Source organism: Elephantulus edwardii, unplaced genomic scaffold (assembly GCF_000299155.1).
Source record: "Elephantulus edwardii isolate Elephantulus edwardi_28Jun2011 unplaced genomic scaffold, EleEdw1.0 scaffold00016, whole genome shotgun sequence".
Taxonomy (NCBI): Eukaryota; Metazoa; Chordata; class Mammalia; order Macroscelidea; family Macroscelididae; genus Elephantulus; species Elephantulus edwardii.
The window spans coordinates 19449596-19470906 of NW_006399766.1; the positions used below are offsets into that span (position 1 = coordinate 19449596).

Sequence of the window (21311 nt, forward strand, 5' to 3'; positions counted from 1 at the left end):
ATCAGATTGTATAATATAGGAAAATAATGATATTTTAAATTCCTGTTTTTTTCTGGTAAAGTGGGTGGTGGGTGGGACAGGAAGGAAGTAAAGATAGATTAAGAAGGTTCAATCTGGTAATTTAGGAGAGAGGGGATGTGGATTTTGGCAGCAGAAATGGAGAGAATTGATGGCAATCAAACAGCTTTGGAGAGGAGGAAGCCACTGGACATGGGGATTTCTTGGTTATCTGGGGCAAGAGAGCAGGAAAAATCATGAATGACTCCCAGATCTTTATCCTGGACAACTGAGTTAAGGGAGATAAAATTCAAGAAGATAAACAGAACCTGAAGAGATTGAGTTAAAAGTGGAGTGGGCCAAGGAACAAAACAGACCTGTTTGATCTTTGGCAGTTCATAGTATGTTCAATACTCTTTTCCAGCACTGACTATAGATACAAGTAGAAGAAAATCTTTAACAAAGGTGGGTAAAAAGGGGAGAGTACGAGTTAGCTCTGTAATATTCAAGTTGTTGTTGTTATGTGCTGCTGTGTCAGAACCTACTCAGAGCTGAGTCTCCAGACCATTTTCACCTCCTCTTTGCCAATTTGGATACCTCTTATTTACTTCTTTTGTCTTATTGCTATCGCTAAGACTTCCAATACAGTATTGAATAAGAGAGGTGATAGTGGGCTTCCTTGCCTAGTTCCTGTTCTTAACGGGAATGCCTTTAACCTCTCTCCATTGTGAACAATGTTGGCTCTCAGGTTTGCACTTTTTACTCTGTTGAAGAAATTCCCCTCTAATCCTATTTTGTTGAGTGTTTTAATCAGGAAATGGTGTTGGATTTTGTTAAAAGCCGTTTCTGCATCAATTGATAGGATCATGTGGTTCTTGTTCTTTGCTTTGTTAATGTGATAAATTACATTAATTGTTTTCCTTATGTTGAACCATCCTTGCATACCTGTTATGAATCCCACTTGGTCATGGTGAATTATTTCTTTGATGTATTGTTGAATTCTATTGGCCAGTATTTTATTCAGGATTTTTGCATCTATGTTCATAAGAGATATTGGCCTATAGTTTTATATTTTGGTAGTGTCCTTCCAGGCCATTTTCAAAGGCAGTAAATTGCATGGGAATAAAATTATCATCCTTCTCCTGTGGAGCATCTGGTGGATATGAACTATCTACCTTTGGGATAGAAGCGCATATTCTTACCACTAGGCCACCAGAGTTCCCTAATATTCAAGTAGAGATTTAAAAAAAAAAATCTAAACTCGAAAACCTCAACCACATTGCGATTGAGTTGGAAATGACCTGTAGCTGACCCTCTAGGACATTTTCAGAGGTTGTCAATCTCCTGCCTGGGAGGAGATGGCCCATTTTTTTCCACAAGACTTCTGGTGAATTCCAGCCACCTGAGAGGCACCACCTTTAGGTTCATAATACAACTCTGTATGGACTAGAACCAGAGCTCTCTAGCAGATACTTCACCATTCACTCATTGCCTTCAAGTAGAAACCAACTCATAGCTGACCTTCCAGTGGGCGTTCAGAGGCTGTAAATTGCATGGGAGGAAATTGCCCATCTTTCTCTCATAGAGCAGCTGGTGGGTTCAAACTGTCTGCCTTTGCATGGGTTGGCAGCACAGTTCCCTAGCCACTAGGCAACCAGAGCTCCCTTTAGAGATATTTAGAAATATTTAAAAGTCTTACAGACCTCCAATGAGATAGACCGACACAGTGAGTGCAGGAATGGGCTCAAGTGTGTTTTAGAGATGATGAGAATGGCACAGGATAGGAGAGAGTTCAGGTCTGTTATTCGCAGGATCACTGAATTGTACTTGGCTCACCAGGACCTAACAACAACTAGTGTCTTATAATGAGTAAGGGTTTTTTTTAAGTCTTGTAAGGAATCCCGGTGGTATAGTTCATAATATATCAAGCTACTAACTACAAGTTTTTTACACCTTTAGTAAAAAAAAAAAAACAACACAGATTCATCCTAGAGAGGGTTAAACCAGGCTACTCCTTGGAGGCAAAGATTCTGGGGCTTCATCCAACATACTTTGGACATGTTGCAAGGAGAGACAGGTCTTTGGAGAGGGACATCATGCTGGGTAGAGTAGAGGGACAGCGCAGGAGGGGAAGACCCTCTATGAGGTGGATTGATTCAGTGACTGGGGTAATCAGGATGGGTGTGTCAGAGGCAATGCGATTGGCACAGGATAGAGCAGGGTTTAGGGCTGTTGTACACAGGGTCACAATGTGTCGCAAACGACTCGACGGCACATAACAACAATAACAACAACAACAACTAACTAAAAGGTCAGCAGTTCAAATCCACTAGCTTCTCCAAGGGAGAAAGATGGACAGTATCTTCATCTTAAGATTTGCAGGCTTGTAAACCCAATGGGTTGCTATGATTCAGAATCAACTCAATGGTAGTGGACTGAGGTTTTGTTTTGCTTTCTGTTTAATATAAGTCTGAAGTTCAGGACTGCACGCACTCATAGTCATAGGAATTATTGCAATGAAGGTGATAATGGATTGTAGCCACCCAAGAAACATGTGGAGAATTGGAAGAGAAGACAAGAAGCATGAGGATAGAAAATAACAAAGTTTTGTGGAGATCAGATAAAGAGAAAAGAAAGAGGGAGATCACATGAAGGATTCCAAGAAGGCGAAGTTCCTAAGAGCATGGTTTGGTAACCTCAAGTTAGCTCGGACCCAGCAAACCTCCATTCTGTTTCCATGGCTATAAACAGCAATGGGAAGAAATGGCCCGTCTCCCTTTTTTAGAGCCATGAGTGGACTTGAACTTCTGGAGACTCACAGCCCAATACTATTACACCAGAGCTCCCCCTAAGAGTTTGGTGATGTGGAAATCAAGAAAGGAAATTTTCCAGAAGGATGGATTGTTCAACAATACGAGAGAAGCCACTAACAATCAAAATAAGTATTCGGCCAGAATTCTTATTCAGCTCATGGTGGTGGAAGCAATTTCTAGGGACTGCTTGTGAGCAGAAGTTAGAAATGGGCTGGAGATGGATAGAAAATCAGGAAATGGAGGCAGGTAGGTTAGAAAACTCTTCCTGAAGTTGGTTAAATGACCAAATCCTGACATTGTCTGCTTCTTGGTGGTTTCTTCAGGGCTGTCTCCTGTGTCCTAGGATCTGACCTGAGCTGCTGACCTTCAGAGGGCGCTGGCATTCTGTGATTGTATCAGAGTGGCCTTGCACAAGCTCTCAAGACCATTTTGGCTCTGGTGGTAATTTTCCTTCAGTGGAACTAAGGTATCTGGTCTAAGAACTGAAGCATCTGACTTGGCTGATCAAAGGTCATCACGTGCACTGAAGCCACCTACTTGGCAGATGCAATGAAAAGCTATGCAGATCTGGTGGGCCCAGGACAGGATGCTGAGGCGTGGGAGGGGAAGAAAGCAGGTGTTAAGTATACAGACAGCGTGCCTATCAGAGTAGCTTGTTACATTTCCTATTTGTGTCAAAAAACAATTTTGTAGGAATCACCAAAGCAATCTCATCATGGTTTTCTAAACCAGGTTGGGATGTGGGGTAGGGATTTGCACAGCTGCTTTTATTTTGAAGACAATCTGATAAAGCCAAGAACAAATCACTCAGAGGCGTATAACCTACACATCTCAATGATTCAAGTCTTAGTTTAGACCTTGAGTGTTTTCGATGCTATAATTGTTTGTTTTTTATTAGTCTGTAAATGATCAGCTGTAAAGTTTTTTATTGGTATGTCAAGTTTTTACTAGTATGTCAAATTTTTCACTGGTATACAAAGATCTGCTGTTAAGGACCTCTTTAAAGTCCTAAGAGCAAGGATGTCACTTCATAAACTAAAGTGCATCTGGCTCAAACTATGGTATTTTAAGTCACCTCATAAACTTGTGCAAGTTGGACAATGAATAAGGAAGACTGAAGAAGAAATGATGCCTTTGAACTGTGGTGCTGGAGAAGAATATTGACTCTGCTATAGACTGCCAAAAAAACAAGCAAGTCTGTGTTTTAAGAAGTACAGCCAGGGTGCTCCTTAGAGGCAAGGATGTCTCATACACTTAGGGCACGTTGTTGAGGGGCCGGTTTTTGGAAGGGGATATATATTGTTCTTGGAAAGGTGGCGAGGTAGTGAAGGCAAGGAAGATCCTCAACAACATGGATTTGATGCAGTGATTGCAATAATCGTAGAGATTGTGAAGCTGTACAAGATTTAGACTATGAGTTGACTCTAGAGTCAGTTCAATGGCCCCTAACACAGGGATGATTTATTATTTAGATGATTTATGTCTCATATTAACAAATTCCACAAAACTTAGATTTTAGCCTAATCACCCTCAAGACTCTACTTCTCTTGCCTTTTCCTTTTTTCTTTTCCTTGCTTTTTCCAACCTAAATATATAGTTGTTAACCTTTTTTTTTTTTTTTTTGCCTCTAACCATATAGACTTGACCTGAAAAACTGCTAAAGTTTCACTGGATTAAAAGGTTTAAAAAAAAAAAGTCTTGACATTATCAACTAAGCAAAGCAATTAGCACACTGATCATAAAATCAATCCAAGCTTTTGTTGACATGTGTTTCTTTCCCCCATATACCAGGTTCCCACTTTATATTAGTAAGACTGAAATTGAAATATGTCTGTTGCTGGTGGATTAATTTGTCACTTTCCTTGAAACTGGTGAGCCCCAAAGAAGTTAGACAGTGATAGGAAAATACTGCCATTGTCTGTTGAGAAGTCTATGACATTTCAAGGCAAGAATGAATATATGGAAGAAGAAACTTGTTTCTTCTTTACTAACAAAAAGGAAAGCCTGGAAGTGAATGATAGGGGTACAACTGAGAAAAGAAAAAAAAAAAAAACCTTTACGTAACTTTTTTGCCAGGAGAGAAGACTACGAAGCACATTTTCCAGGAAGTGTGGGCTGCAACGATTGTGCGCTCTTAACTAATCCTGAGTAAGGTGGCTACTTTGACAGTCTTCTCATGCTGCCTCTGCCACCTTCTCGACCAGAAGATACCGTTTCAACTCTAACCAAGCATGATCGAAACTTATAGCCAACCTTCTCCCCGGTCTGTGGCCACTGGACCTCCTGCCAGTATGAAAATTTTTATGTATTTACTTACTATTTTTCTGATCACCCATATGATTGGGTCAGCTCTTTTTGCTGTCTATCTTCACAGAAGGTTGGACAAGGTAAGATGGGGTTCTTGTTGATTTGCTGTTGGTTGATTTCAGCTCTATCCAAATGATGAACAATGGTATAAATCCAAATATATGATTGTCTTATGGCATAATAGCACTTATTGGTAGTACTCTGTGTCCTTGCTTCTAGTGAAGAGCTTGGACTCTGGACGCAGGCTGCCTAGGTTCAAATATTATATCTGTTCCTACCAGCTCTGTGGTCCTGGACAGGTTACGTTGCACTTCTGTGCCTCAGTTTCCATATCTGAAAAATAGAAATGATAATGGTGCAGGCATTGCACCAAGTCAGTCCGACACAGGGGCTAGTTCTAAGTGTTTGCTAAAATTTTACTTTTTAAAGGGAATTAACCTTTTTTCAGAAATGCAACTTTTTTTTCTTTTAAATGTCTGATTAAGGAAGGATACGTGAATTTAATCTGAAGTTTGCTGGCATTTCAAATTAGCACTGGCATGAGCCAGTCTTAGAATTTGTAGTCTCTTAGGAACAGTGACTTTTCTCTGTATAACTCTTCAAATATTGCAAATAATCTACTTAGTTGGCTCAGCAATCCTAGAAGAGATTACCTTTAGGATTTTTCCTGTTTCCACATGCTTGTCCAAACCTATTGAAAAGCGTTTTGGCTCTGTTGACAGAATATCAGTTATAGCTACACAGGAGACATTTGATCGATTATCAACTACACGGACAACTCTGGATAGGCAGCATTTATAGGTTGGTGCATTTTCTCTGGGATGTTTCAGTAAGCTGTATTAGGATTTTAAAAGAAAGATTGTCATCAAGTCAAATTCCAACTCATAGCAACCTTCTAGCACAGCATAGAATAACTACATTGAGTTTCTAAGGCTGTAAGTCTCTATAGAAGTGGACCGCATGTCCTATGTCAGCAGGGCTCATTCCACACTAACGGAACTATCCAAAGCTTATGGCAGGGGAGGTCATTCTGACTCATGGTGGGTGACACTACAGGGCCGAGTATGACAAAGTGATCTTTATGGCAGTAGACTGGCACATCTTTCTCCCTAGGAATGGCTGATGGATTTGAACCAGCAACCCTTCAGTTTGCAGCTGAGCACTTAACTACGGTGCCATCAGGGTCCCTTTAGACTGAGATACAAATCTAGAAATAAGGCCATGAGGTTTCCCATCAGGATGAAGTGAGGCTGTGAGGGTTGAGGTAATTCACTGGGTTGCTCAGATTTTGAGTTTCATAGGTGAGAAGAAAAGGAAGGGCTTTGGGGGGGGCTTAAGGTTTGATTGTTTACTTGTTTGCTTTGACCTGATGGTCTCTGCCAATCAAATGCCTAAATACCAGCCTAGCCTCTAAAGATGAAATATCGGCTGGACGAGACAAATTTACTGTAACATTTGGATGTGCTTTTGGAGCGTGAAAGCTGTTGGCTAACTGCATCTTGCTTTGAGTCTAAAAATCTAACATGAAAGCAGTACAGAATTCATTGATAATACAAAGTTAATTCCATAGACTTTTTTTATTTTTGCAAGACTCTGCTAACTTTGGGGATAATAGAGGACTTCTTTTTAAAATCCCAAGCATGATCTGTACATACTAAGAGAGATGCAGTTAGAACCTGAATTCGTTGACAAACATTGCAAATGAGTGTACACAAAGACACTACCTCACAGGCACCAAAGTGGATGAGTTAGCTTGGCAGAGTGTTTTTACAGCCTGAAACTATAATGGTCAATCCTTCCTGGAAAACTGGAAGGTAGGGTAAAGGATAAAATATGACTGAGGGAGCGCTGGGGCATGGTCACGTCTCTGGCAATTGGAATCCACTAGCTGCTTTGAAATAGAAGGATGGACAATCTCCTCCTGTGTGATTTTCAGTCTTCTAAAACACACTAAAGGGTCATCTATGAGTCGGTTCTGACTCAAAGGCAATGAGGGTTTTGTTTATAGTGAATTGGGATTTAATTTTATTAGAATAACTATGCTCTATGCCTTGAGTTTTAGATAATAGGGCATTTAATTTCTGGCTTTGATAGCTTTTTCAAAGCCACAGATAACAATTATCCAGCATAACTTCTTCTGTCTCATTTATCCACCCTGAAGTTCTCCTATGCCATAGAAGTGAGCCTGGGGGAGACACTGTTGGCTGCATTCACATTCTGAATTGCATTTCTCATATCCCTGTTATTTCACAGTTAGAAGATGAGAGGAATCTTCAGGAAGATATTGTGTTCTTTAAAAAGATACAGAGATGTGTCAAAGGAGAAGGACCTTTATCCTTGCTGAAATGTGAGGAAATAAAAAACCAGTTCAAAGAACTCATCAAGGTAAGGAGCTCAGTTGTCGGTCAAAAGTGTCTACTGCATTTGCTAGACAGAGAAGCTGACCCGTGGCCATGTGAAAGTTAAAAACATTTGGGCTGTATATGTGTTATATGTGTGTGTAAAAAGCCAAAATGAGGATGGGAAAAGTTAAGAGAGATTCAGTGCAGATCTGAAAAGATGGGGTAATGATGTGCGTGGATCAATGGTGATTAGTTTTATAAGACGCAATGTATGGGAATGATCATATATGAAATACAATGGGAATAAAGGAATGTGTGAAATGCAATATATATGAATGAAACACAAACTATACGCATTTTGGCATACAAGGCAAAATGAAATAATTTTTTTTAAAGCCAAAATATATGCTACAGAGAAAAGGAAAAAATGAAAGCTTACATAGTCCTACTTGATAAATATAAAACATCCTCTGAGGAAAAGGCAGATCTTTGGGGAACCTGGCCACAAGCTGCCTCTGCCTCATCCAAACTTCTTTGCCTTCCCACTGTGGACTCATGTTCTGGTCCCCATTTCCCAAGGAAGCAATAATTGTGGGCCACCACAGCAGGTCCCCAGTTAAGGTATTATCTTTACTGGGACAATGGGGACTCTTAGAACTTTTAAACTTTTCTTTTTCTCTGATAACAAGATTTCAGGTTTCATATAAGTAAGATATTTTCCCCTTCTTATCATGGGAGGGGTGCACGGGATGGGTGGTTGGCCTTCTCAGTTCAGTTCTCATATCAGACCCTACCTGATGCCCCTGGCTTATGAAACCAGTTCCCTCCAGAGCCCACCAGGACCCGAGGCAGAGCAGGTTCCAAGGCTTCTAGCCCAGGAGACTAGTGGCCAGCATGAAGTCACTGCTGTGATTGTAGCTTGTAATTGTACCCAAAACAAGAATTTCGTCGAACGTTTTTCCAAAATTGTATCTACAGTATTTATTGCCTCATCACAGACATGGAGTCTAGGGTTTCTTCAGCCTGAGTTAGAATTTCTGAGAGTTCTTCTTGCCCTTTTCCCTGTCAGAATACAGAATTAATCACTCTCATCCCTCAGCTCCTTTTGTGGTCATATCTAGGAGGTAGTTCTAGAAGTCTCACCTACTTTGGACATGTCAGGAGTCCTTGGAGAAGGACATCATGCTTGGGAGGGTGGAGGGACAGCACAGGAGAAGACGACCCTGGATAAGATGGATTGACATGGTGACTATGGCAATGGCGGCACGTGAGCCAGAGATGCTGAGATTGGCTCAGGATAGAGCAGTGTTCAGCCCTATTGTTCACAGGGTCACTATGAGTCATAGTCATCTCAATGGCACATAACAACAACAACAACAAGGAGGCAGTACTCCATGTTGACAACAGCTCTGGGCTAGGTGGATAGCTGGATAAACAAAGATTCAGTTCCTTCATGTAGATGCTGTACAATTTAACCCAAGAGGGAGGGGCTTATGATCTTATTCCTGAGCTCATTCCTATCTCCCCAGGCAGTCGCTGATACAGAATTTAATCCAGCAGTGACAAATCTATTCCTTAGTCACCTTCGAGAATCAGAATACAGTGCAAATCGGCTGCTGGTTCTCAGGCTCTTCACATCAAGCTAGGTTGCAGAAGACTCCTAAGCAGTGATTTGCCAGGCTTGGCTGGCCAGTGTTGGGAAAGATTTGAGGTTCTGTGATTCTTTCAGCGTTCTGACCAGTATGACCGAGTCTTGAGCTGCATCATAACAAAAACATTGTCAAAAGAGTAGTGATTTACTCTAATCCAAATAGTGTATTGAATACGCATGGCTGAGTGACCTTGGGCAAATGACTTGACCCTTGTGTGGGCTTTGGTTTTTCTCACTGATGAAACAAGAGGGTTGAGATTACCTGTAAGGGCACTACCAGGACTGACATTCTGTAGTTATGCATCTAGCCTTCAGTTCCCTCCCTCCAATGACAGGAAAAGCATTTATTGAGATTTTTTTTTTCCCCCTCCTTGCCTCTTTCTTATTGAGTCTGGCAGCTAAATTGTCAATTCTTCCTGTGTCGATTTCATGTTGGAGATATCAAACTTCCAGAATCAGCTACGCAGTAGGGCTAGAGAAAGAAAAATGTGGTTGTTTTCCCTCCTTAGGCTTGTATGAATAAAGTGAGAGCCCCAGAGTTTCATATTCTACTACACTAGGCCTTCTCAGGTACGTCAGTCAACCTGTGTGATCTCGTCCTTCCATGTGATAAAGGGTGCCCTTTGCAGGTGTGGAACCTCAGGCAATGCCATCTGTACCCATGATGGGCACCATGGTTAGCTACAAAGTCCTCTAACTACCGGGTCCACCTGTCATCACTGACTCCCTTTCCATTATTTAACAGAACTCATTTGGACTGTCTATTTGTTTTACCCAATAGGACATTTATTATTTTTTTTCTATAATTATATTTTATTAATTTTCATAAACATTTACAGGGTCACCTCAGGTAGGATTTTTATTTTCTTGGCAAATGTTAGCAGTGTTTCTTTCCAAGAAATTTAAAATTTTATATTTAGGGTTTCCAATCATAAGACTTGAAGGGAACCTTTGAAATCATCAAATTCAATTCTCAGCCCAGACCTACCAAAGGGTCATTGAATTTAAGACCTCTAGTGAGCTTTGGTCACCTCGTGGTAAGGAACGGTGCTGCAGTCCCAAAGGCAAGCGGTTCGAATCCACCAGTTGCTCCACTGGATGGGTAATCACCTCCCATGTGATTATCTGCCTCTGAAAACCCGCTGGAGGGTCAGCTATGTGTCAGTTCCAACTTAATGGTACTTAACAACAATGACAAGAAAGGCAGCTCTGGTGGTCTAGTCTCTGGATAGTTGCACTGCTAACCTAAAGCAGCCAATTCTAATCTAGCAGTAGCTCCGCGAGAGAAAGGACAGTCTCCTTCCATGCGATTTACAGCCTCTTGAAACCCTGCTGGGAGGTCAGCTGTGAGTTGGCTCTGACAAGATGGCAGTGAGTTTTGAGTGACAAGGAACAGAGGCAGGCAGAGCCAAACTGTCAATCTAAGAGAAGATGAGGCTTGGGGATTATGTCAGGAGACAGGAGACAGCATCGTGTGTAGTACAATTTCATACCATGCTTCACTGTCGGTACCCAGCACCTGTTAACAGCTATCAGCTCTGGGGTCACTTACCTTCCATCCCCTTGAGATGCGGGATGAAAGCAAGTCCATACCTGACACATAGCATTCCTGCTCTTAGATTAGGAATCCCAGATTTTTCCGAGACCAACTTTTAAGTCTTTGAGCTGAGGTGAGGAGTGAAACGAGGGGAATGGGGGCCCTGGGGAGTGGAGTGTGGCTGGGGGGAAGTTTACAAAAAGGCGAAGCGGGGAGCATAAAAGGCAACTTTGCTGACTTCAGGTTTTCATCTTGGCCAGGCCCCGGCACCAGTGCAAACACTGAGCCTAAAAGTATCTCAGCCCCGATCATCACACTCCATTTTTCACAAATACAAGAAATAGTCATTTGTTTACTTATCTGGCAAACATTTTCCTGTCGTCGCATTTTCACAGTGCGCCACTTGAGCTCAAGTGGAAAGTTGAGGCTCTCCGTGGCCCATGTGAGCATTGTTGAGGTGCAGGCCACCCTCCCAGTTCTCGCCTGACCACCCTCTCATCTGGCAGCTGAGCTGAGCCTACAGCAGCACACTCGATAGGAACAAGAGAAATGATTTCGAAGGGAGGAACAGAAAGGAAGACTCCTGGGGGCAGCTGGCCCCAGCAATGAGAAGGAGCGCAAGGACCTGGTTTATCTGAACATTGGGAAATAGCACTGTCTTCTTCCGCCTTTCAGTTTAAAGCGTAGGGTGAGGTTAGCCTAACCACGAGTGTGATCCAGCAATTTCTATTTGAGGCTTCGATCTTGGACTTCTTGGGTGAATTCAATTCTCCAAGTGTCTCCATTTGCTAGGAGTCATCTCCAACTCGGGATGGCCTTCGGTGTGTGTCAGAAGAGAACCGCACAATTTTCAATAACAGCTTTTAGAAGTACATTGCCAGAGCTTTCCTCTGCGGCTCCGTGGGATGGACTCAAACCTTCACCTTTTCGGTTAGCAGCTGAGACCCTTGAGCATGGCGTCACCTCACCCCAGTCAGTAAAGCCCGCCAGGCCTTTGGTTCAGTGTCTTTTAACGGCTGCAAACGCCTTCATTATCTTGTAACCTGTGTTGATGGCAGTCTCTGCTGCTTTTTTCCCCACTTGAATTTTAGTAGGTTTTCTTTTATTTGGCTTTGGGTTTTAAAAAAAATTTTAGTGGTTTGCATACAATCATCTCTGTACATTATGTTTCATACGTGTACTTTGTGTTTTATACAATCATTCATACACATCATGTTTTGTTCATGTGCATTGTGTTTTATGCAATCATTCATATGTATTGCATCTTATATAATTATCATTGATCTAGGACTATTATCACCTCATCTGTTCAAGTCTCCACTGAACCTTTCCCTTCCTTTACCCACCCCCCCCCCATCAATCTCTGCTAGGAGGCTAACTGATGTGTGTGTGTGTGTGTGTGTGTGTGTGTGTGTGTGTGTGTTCAAAAGGAGAAAGGGAAGAGAGAAGGAGGGGCAGAAAAGGGCGAGGGGGAAATAGCCTGCTAACATTTTTACAACTCTCCAAACTTCCTTCACTTGGTAAATGAGAAAAACGGAGTTTCCTAAAGGCTGACTGATTATTATCCTAAATAAATAAAAGCCATTCACAGCAACCAGCTTCTTAAAAAGGACAAGGGCATTTTTAAAATGCCCCAAAGTCTTGTCATAATCTAGAATTTCTCTTCCAAGATCAAACTTACTATTACCTTTTCCTACGAGATTTCAGACCAGTTTTATCCTAACAGAGCACAATGCTCTATGCTTATTAATATTCTATATACCAGTTTCCAGGGTAGAAGCATGCAGTATTATTTGTCAATACCTGTCAAAGTCAGGGTGGTTTAGCCATGAGAGGGCCCAGTATCACAGCTTCTAGCCTGGAGAAGGCACTGGAATAGAGACTTAATATCTCAGATTCTGCTTCTAGCTTCACCCCTGGGCTTTCTGGGCTGTCAGTTCATCTGTCAGAGCCATGGCTTCCCCATCAGTATGATGAAATAAAGGTTAGAATCCAAGTCTATGTACGAAGAAACAGAGTAATGCCAGACACCAAGTGGGAAATGGCTCTCAAAGCCCACAGCAGAGCCCCTTCTCTAATGACCTTTTGCAATGTTTCTTATTTTAGGGCTTAATGCTCCAGGAAGAGAAAAAGGAGGAAGAAAATACTTATGGAATGCAAAAAGGTAAGTTGCTGTTTGCCAATTGCTAGAAGTACTTAAAAATGAAAAAGAAGCTTCTTGTTGTTGCTGTGTCCCATCGAGTTGGAGCCAACCCATAGCTGACCCTCCAGCTTAGGATAGATTATAGCTCTAATCAGAATTAGGCTGATTATATTTGAACAAACCAGTATCGAATTTGGAAACTTTTCACTCTGGAAAGAAAACAGGAAGTCAGTGGTCAAATGGACACCTTCTCTGGTCCCTGTGGTTTTGAAAGCTTCATGTATACACATTTATAAGAAAGGCTTTGCTCCTTGATGCTCACAATACCCAATAGGAAGGGATCCCGTTATTTTTAGTGCCTCAAAGCATCCATATAGCATGATCAAAGAAAGATAAGATGGCAGGAAAACCATCATTTGGTAGCAATGGCATTCATCGCTCAGTGATACTAGTGTCTCATGGGGAACAGTGGCCAAGTGCAGCTTCTGGGGGGAAAAAGAGTGCTTTGATTCGTAGGACAATGTTCTTGACCCTCTTCTTGAACTCATAGAATCTCAAATGTTTCAGAGTGAGAAGAGATCTTGATAGTTCTCAAATCCAACACCATTCCAAGAGCTCAGATGTCCTTCCCAGCAGAACTGACTGCCTGGCCTCCGATTGAACATGTCTAGGGATGCGGCACCTTCCGCTCTGTAAGACAGCCTGACCCATAAGTGGAGAGCTCTAATAATGGTTGTAAGAGTGCCAAACTGCTTAAGAGAATTCTTCTTCGGAACCAAAATGTGCCTGCCCCAAACCTCCACTTGCAGGCCTTTGAAATGGATTCTGTGGACCCAAATCAAACCAATCACCATTTCTCTCCTACAGAGCAACTGTCCAGGTGTTCAAGACCACAGTCATGGACTCTGAGCCTTTTCTTCCTCAGGCTCAACATCTCCAGTGTCTTCCACTGTTCCTCATATGACATTTCCCAGCCCCTTCCTCTTCTAATTGAGTCCATTTCTGAAAATGCCAGTTCTTCCCCCTTCCTCTTAGAATGTATTGCCCTCAGCCAAAACACGCCAATTCCTAAGGTAACCTTCACAACAGAGTATGGAGAAAACGGAGCGGATCAAGGGGGTGTTGATGGAGAGACTGTTATAAAATTAATGAATACGATACTCTAGTTTGGGTAAATTTAGCACACACACACACACATGCATACAGATACTGCTTCTGAGACAAAAAGCTTGCCTTAACTATGGACCTGAATGCTATAGGGTCAACTGATTTCTACATGAAGATTTTATCTTCAAAATGAGTGATACCATATTGTCTGTTCATAGTAGTGAAAGTTGAGGAAATGCTTGATGTGGAGTCATCAATAAAGTAATCACCTTAACTAAATAGGGTATATGATTTGACTCAACATTTATAGGGTACCTACAAAGCTAATTGGGAAGGTGGAGGGGTGGCAAAAGAGAGGAAGACCCTCAACCAGGTGGACCAGCACAGTGACTGCAGCAGTGGACTCACATGTGTCAGAGATTGTGAGGACGGCACAGGATAGGACAGGGCTCAGAGCTGTTGTCCATAGGGTTGCTATGGGTTGTACTCACTCGATTACTTCTGACAGCAACAAGGCTAATTTACTGGAGAGAAAAAAAAGAAACTTCCACATGGCTCTGTCCTTTGGGGATTGGCACACCTAATTAAGGAGCAAGCCTTTTACAAGAGAAATACTTAGAGAAATAGACAAAATTTGACCAGTTATTTGCCTTATTGTGTAGATATGATCCAATAAAACTCCCACTGTACAGAAGTTATTGCTAAAAGCCAAATTAATTATACGTAGAGTGAAAACTAGTGGAATTTTGTTTTACTTATGTCAGTCTGTGCAAAATAGAACTGAGTAATGGACAACTATGAATTCAGTGGAGTCAATGGTGACACCCAATCATTAAAATTTGGTAGGAAACAACTTTTTCCTTGGTAAGAGAAAGGGATTCCAGACCATTGTATTCTCCCTTTCACATCACCTATTCAAAATCCTGAAGAGGAAATGATGTCAATTCAAAGACTGAGATGTGCCAGATTCAAGATTCATCTGAGAGCTGGACAGTGAATAAGGATGACAGAAGAATTGATGCTTGAACTATGGTGTTGGAGAAGGGTACTGAATATTCCATGGACGGCCAAAAGAACAAATAGGCCTATCTTGGAGAAAGTGCAGCCAGAGTGCTCCTTGGAGGCAAGGATGGTGAAGCTTCATTTCCCATACTTTCGGTAGGAGGGGTTATTCCTGAGAGAGGAACATAACATCATGCTTGGAAAAGTGGAGAGTCAGTGAAAGAGAGGAAGACCCTCAACAAGATGTACTGACAAGGTGACTGCAGTAATGGGCTCAAGTGTATGAAAGATGATGAGGATGGCACAGGATAGGACAGAGTTCAGACCTGTTCCTTATAGGGTTGCTGTGAGTTATACTTGACTTGATGCCACATAACAGCAACAACAATTTCACATAAACACAGTCATTCTTACATATTGATAAAGACTGGACCACGTAGTTCTGTGGATCATTTTATAACACTTGGGTCTAAAATCTTGCTTTTTGTTTAGTTACAGGTGATCAGGTGCCTCAAATTGCAGCCCATGTCATAAGTGATGCCAGTGGTAAAACATCATCTGGTAAGTTTCACAGCATTCTATGTGTCAGTCACCCACGGAGGAATGTTGGGGTGCTGAAACAATGCAGTTTAAACTCTTCCTCTGGGGCTCAATATACGTAGACCTCCTGTATGTTCTTCTTTATCTCCAAAGTGAGCTTAAATGCTCAGACGGCACTTGGAGGAATAAAAGGAGGTGGGAAGGAGTCTTCAAATCCCAATTATATTCTTGCTTAATGACTGATCTAAATTATTAATTACTAGGTGGAGGAACCATTATTCTAATAATATCAAATAAGTGGAAGGTACCAACCTCCTAGCTGAAAGCATCCCTTTCCCTAACCTCTTCATACCCATGCGTAACTGGGCCTCAAAGGGCATTTCCTGGCATTTGTCAATCCCTGTATGATTCATTCCAGCCTCCCTGGGGCCAAACTCAGGGAAATTAAAGGTAAACTCATTTGGCAAAGATCAATCAGTTCCAGGGTGGTAGATTTTTCCAATGAAGCAATAACAGACGACATACTATGATCTTTCCAGCTCTAAACAATTTATTTCCATACATGTTCTGACGTCATTCTAGTCCTCTGACTTCTTTCCCCAAATATGTAACTTGCAATAGATAGCTGGTGTTGGAGAAGATATTATACCTGATAAACAGATGGAAACATACACACTAGCAGAAAAATCCTCCATCAACATAGAGGCAGTCCAAGAGCACCTAAAAATTCATTAGCATGGACACAAGACACCACGTCATCCCAGAGGCAGCTCGGACTTTTCAGTGAGTGGAATTTATGCAAGTTCACTCTTAAATGGACTTAAGAGCACTGGATAGGGAGCTCAAGAACCATAGCTACCACTTACTGGACAAACGTCTTTACTTTTACCGTTTCCTGCCTTAGCTACTTTCTTCAAAGAGTTGCTCTGGGCATCATTTCAGCTAATGTGGAAGAAAGTTAAGCTGTCGAGTGTAATTCCAGTGTAAAGTGTCCACCACTTACCTTATTTCACTGTGGTTTATATGTCAAAAGAATAGCATTAATCCCTTTATTGGTATCAGTTATACAAATGGCATTTAATAATCCCAAAGTTTTTCTTCCTCACAAGAAACACTTACGGGAAAATATAATGACTGTATTCGTGTGTACAAGGTGGCTAACCACCTTGGCACCTTTTCATTTGGGTAGGATGACAGCAACAGAGAAATGTCCTAGAAGCACAGCTTCCACTCGTCTTTGTCCACCTGTATGTGAATCTTGTCTTCTTGCTCTGGGATTTCTTTGATGTGGCTCAGTTTTTCCCAACAGGCTCTTGGTTGAGATCAGTCCTAGAGTATTTTTATAGCAAGCATTGTAGTGGATCTGCAGAGGGACAGGGGAGAAGACAGTAACATTCCTCCCCAGCTTCTCCTATCAACCCCAAACTTCTCATTCCCTTCTGGTCACACTGTTACAAACGGAACCTTCCTCTGCCAGCAAGAGCTAAACTTACTGGACTGAAAGACAGGTCTCCTATTCCTTTACCCTCCATCAAATGGTTCAAAAGTGAAAAGTTTGAGAGGGGAAGTGAGAAGTTTGGGGGTTCTTTCTTTCTGTATCAAAGTCATTATGTTAAGCATCCTTTCTGGAGGTGTCTAGAGGCTGGAGGTGTCTAGAGGCTCCCAAAATGTCAAGTATTGCAGGATGCCTCCTGATTCCCAAAGGATGCATCTTAGTAGATAGGATTTTACATATCATGCATGATAAGCCTAAAATCACCAATCGGTAATAAAATATAACTCAAGGAGGCACACCCACATCAGCATATTTTCACTCCTCCCAACCCCCACGCCCATCCCTGCAGACCTCTGTGGGAGCTGAGATTTGAGATTGGGTACACACTACTTTGAACCCACTCATCATCTTAGCCGAGAAAATGGCACACTGCTTGCTGGTGGGTACTCGGCTTAGCCACAAGAACACAGGTACTTTCAAGTTGGGGCGCCCACTACAATGGGAGATCAAAACACACCGTGAAATGACAAGTTTATTTTCATACTTCCTTGCCTAATTTTAGTCCTTGCTGTGGGAGGCAGGTCAGGTTTGCAAGAGCTGAATTGTTAGGAAGAAATGGGGTCTTTCCTTCTCTCTATGCTGAAGCTCAACTAAGAGGGCTGCCAATTCTTTGACTCTGTAAAATCCAAAGGCAATCAAGATGTTCGTTTCTTATTAGCAAGGACTGGGCCTGAATAATCCGGCATGTGTAATTTGTGGTGAGGAATTTTGAAATTACTGATGTTATTCATTCCAAGGACAAATTGACTTCAAGAATTCTGGGTGGGAGCTCTATTCATGGGGCTCCATGCTACTTTATTAATCCTCACCACATGTCTCTGGCACAGGCTTGCTGCAGATAACAAGGACTAATACCTAGGAAGTGCAAATAGTTCAGCGCTTGGCTACTAACCACAGGGCTAGCGATACAAATGCACCCAAAGACACCTCAGAAGAAAGGCCTAGTGATCTGCTTCCCCCCCCAAAAAAAAAACCTAGCCACTAAAAAACCCTACTGAATATATTTCCGCTCTGAAGGACGTGGGTTCACCATGAGTCAGAATCAACTTGAGGGCAACTGGTTCATTTTGGGGTGTTGTTTTGGTGATTTATTGCTTATTTGTTTTTGGAGGTTCTGTATCAATGGAGTACTGTGGCTCATGTAAGTTTACTGACTTGCCCAATCGTGCATGAAGCCTCGAGTGGAACCAGGTTCCACGTTTCCTCTGATTCTCAAACTCACGCTGATTTTCCAGCCGTAGCTCCTCCCTATACCCTAAGTGAGCTCTAGTGCCTTAGTGGAGTTGTGCTGTCAACCCAAAGACAGGTGGGTCGAATCCACCAGCTTTCTCCACAGGAGAAAGATGGACAATCTTCTGCTTTGTAAAAACTGTGAAGGCTCAGCTATGGGTCAGTTCAGAGTCAACAGTAATGAGTTGAATTGTGACTTTACTGGCTAGAAAAGTCTTGACAAATCCCTGATGCCTAGTTTTTCCATCTGTATATGGAGCCCTTGCCCCACACGAACTATAGCGCTTCACTTCACCACATATTTCCCCCTCTTCTCATTACAGTTCTACACTGGGCTGAAAGAGGATATTACACCATGAGCACCAACTTGGTTGAACTCAAATACAAGAAGCAGCTCACTGTGAAAAACCAAGGACTCTATTACATCTATACCCAAGTCACCTTCTGCTCCAATCAGGAGACTTCAGGACAAAAGCCATTTACAGCCAGCCTCTGCCTGCAGTCCCCAGGTGAATCGGAGAGAATCTTACTCAGAGCAGCAAATGCCCCCAGTTCCTCCAAACCTTGCAGTCAACAATCCATCCATTTGGGAGGAGTATTTGAATTGCAATCAGGTGATTCCGTATTTGTCAACGTGACTGATCCCAGCCACGTGAGCCACGGGACTGGCTTCACGTCTTTTGGCTTGCTCAGACTCTGAACAGCAGACCCTCCCAACTGCAGCTGAGCTGACATGGGCAGTCTTCAAAATCCAGCAAAGCAGTTAAGACCAGCCCCTGTCGAACTGCCTATTTATAACCCTAAGAGCCTCCTCGTGGAGAACTATTTATTACACACCCCAAGGCATGTAAGGGCTGTAAAAAGTGAACTATAGGGCAAAGGAAACCAAAACAGGCCCTGCTCCATATGAGCTTATATTTAGAAGCAGAAACTCCACTGGCACAGGCATCCAGAGAGCGACCAGAACAGAGGACCAGCATGCACGGGGCGAATGCTGAGCAAGAGGCAGACAATTTGCCAAGTCTAGTTTTGTTTCTTTTGGGTGCAATACCTCCCAGTGGGCCACTCATTCAATTGATCAGTGGAGAATGTGGAAGGGAAGTGGGGAGAAGCCTCAGCTCACATCCAATTACATTTGACTCTGGGGTGCTGTGGCTCTACTGAGAGAGAAAACCAGGTTCTAGAAAGTCCGACACAATGGAGAACTGAAAAACCTGGTTCTACCACACACTCTGAGACTCAGTCTCTCCATCTCTTTCTCTCACACACACACAGATCCCCAAATCAGGCAGTTGCTAATCCATTGTCTAATCTCAACCCTGTCCTTAACTCTGCCACTGTAGATTGGAGGAGGGGAGGGAAAGCAGCTCTGGGCCTTGCCCACTCCTCATTGTGAAGTGACGCTATTTAAAGGAAACCTATTGTCTCTATCTGCAGTCTCCAATGTGTCCTGAGTGAACTTGTGATTATCTTGTTATTTATTTTTTTTGAATAATAAAGATTTCATAACATTACTGTTGTCATCCAGTACCTAAAGGTCCTGCCTGGGCTACATCAGGGGAAAAGAAACCATCTGGAGGGAACAGTCCAAACTATTGTCAAGTTTTGTAAACTGTTCTCAACCTTGTCACACCACAAAATATCTCGGTAACAGCAAACTCTCTGGAAGACTGCTATAGCCTTTGATGGATGAGGCTGAAGTGTATGCAGTGAACACAATTTGGGTCTTTCCTTCCAGCTTACTCTAGAAAGGTCGCAGAATATTAATATGAGAATCGTTCTGTTTTGATTAATCACAGCTAAATGGGGCTGGAAGAAGAGCCTTAAATAAGAAGCAATAACAAATCTTTTCAATAACTAGCTGTTTTCACCTTTGGTCTGAGGAAACAGAGCTGGGAAAACCAGAGGGGACTATTCCTGGTCAGCTTCAACCCAGGGATTTTTCACCCAGGAAATTCAGAGTAGCTTCTTCATCTTTGCTAGTAGTGTTTCAGTTAAGATAAATGCCACAAATTCATCCCAAAAATGTACCATGGAAATAAGAAGAGTGAGAAGGGAGCTCAAACTCTTGGCCTATTTCCCAGCTCTTCAGTCCCATAGAGAGCCTCATCTTTGCTTGGTTGAGCCGAAATTGTTATTGCGTGCCATTGAGTCATGTGTGTGACTGCACTACCTGAAGCCTGCCCTACCCTGAGCCAGTCTCACTGACTCCAACACACCTAGCCCCAGTACCCCAGTTATTGTGTTAATCCATCTCGGTCGGGGTCTTCCTCTCCTGCGCTATTCCTCTCTACCTTTCCAAGCATGATGTTCTTCTCCAAGGACCAGTCCCTCCTGGCCACATGCCTACGTTCAGCGAGTTTCCTTGACTGTGTACATTCTCCAACGAGCAAACTTTGGTATGAGCAGAGGTGGAATTTGTTGATTCAGAGATTCGTTGGGGATATGTCCGCAGTGCTATCTTGTTTCATTGCAACAAAGATTCTCCCACACATTAACGTCTGCATTGGTGGCTTGAAGGAACTGGGGCAGTGTCCATGGCAGTTGAGGGGGCCATTGGGCATGATGTCCTCACAGGTGCGGGCCTCCATTAGGAAATCATGATCCTTCCTACTGGAGAGGGGTAGACAATCCACAGGCCATGATTGCCCCTCCCTCACAACAGCTTAGTGCTCACTTTGTAACATAGACTTATTTGTGCAGCTTATCTGGAAATAGATGTGACCAAGGGCCAGCGTTCCCTTTAGCAAGGTAATAAGGGAATCTATATCTAATGTGGGTGTATCTTAATCATCTTTATCTACTTACATCTTTCCCTGTTAAAAAAAATAGTATTTTGTTGTGTTTTCAGTGAAAGTTAACACAGCAAATCTGGTTCTTATTTGTCAATTACTACAAAAAAGAGCTCGGGTTGGACTACTTTTAAGAAGCTGTGCTGTAATCTCAAAGACACACATGGTTTGAATCCACCAGCTGCTCCACAGGAGGAGAATGGACCATCTCCTCTCGTGTAACTTTGAAAACCTGCTGGAGGGTCAGCTAGGTGTCAGTTCTGACTCGATGGCACACTCCACCACCACCACCACC

The 21311-nt window shown here is 42.5% G+C and overlaps 1 protein-coding gene across 1 annotated transcript; it reads left to right on the forward strand.

The window, feature by feature from the left end:
• The first annotated feature begins 5041 nt into the window (after nt 1–5041).
• On the forward strand, nt 5042–18924 carry CD40LG (CD40 ligand). The gene is made up of 5 exons (XM_006881823.1): nt 5042–5197; nt 7371–7502; nt 12754–12811; nt 15398–15460; nt 18548–18924. The coding sequence occupies exons 1-5, from the start codon at nt 5042–5044 to the stop codon at nt 18922–18924; spliced, it is 786 nt and encodes a 261-aa protein (XP_006881885.1).
• The last annotated feature ends 2387 nt before the right edge of the window (nt 18925–21311 follow it).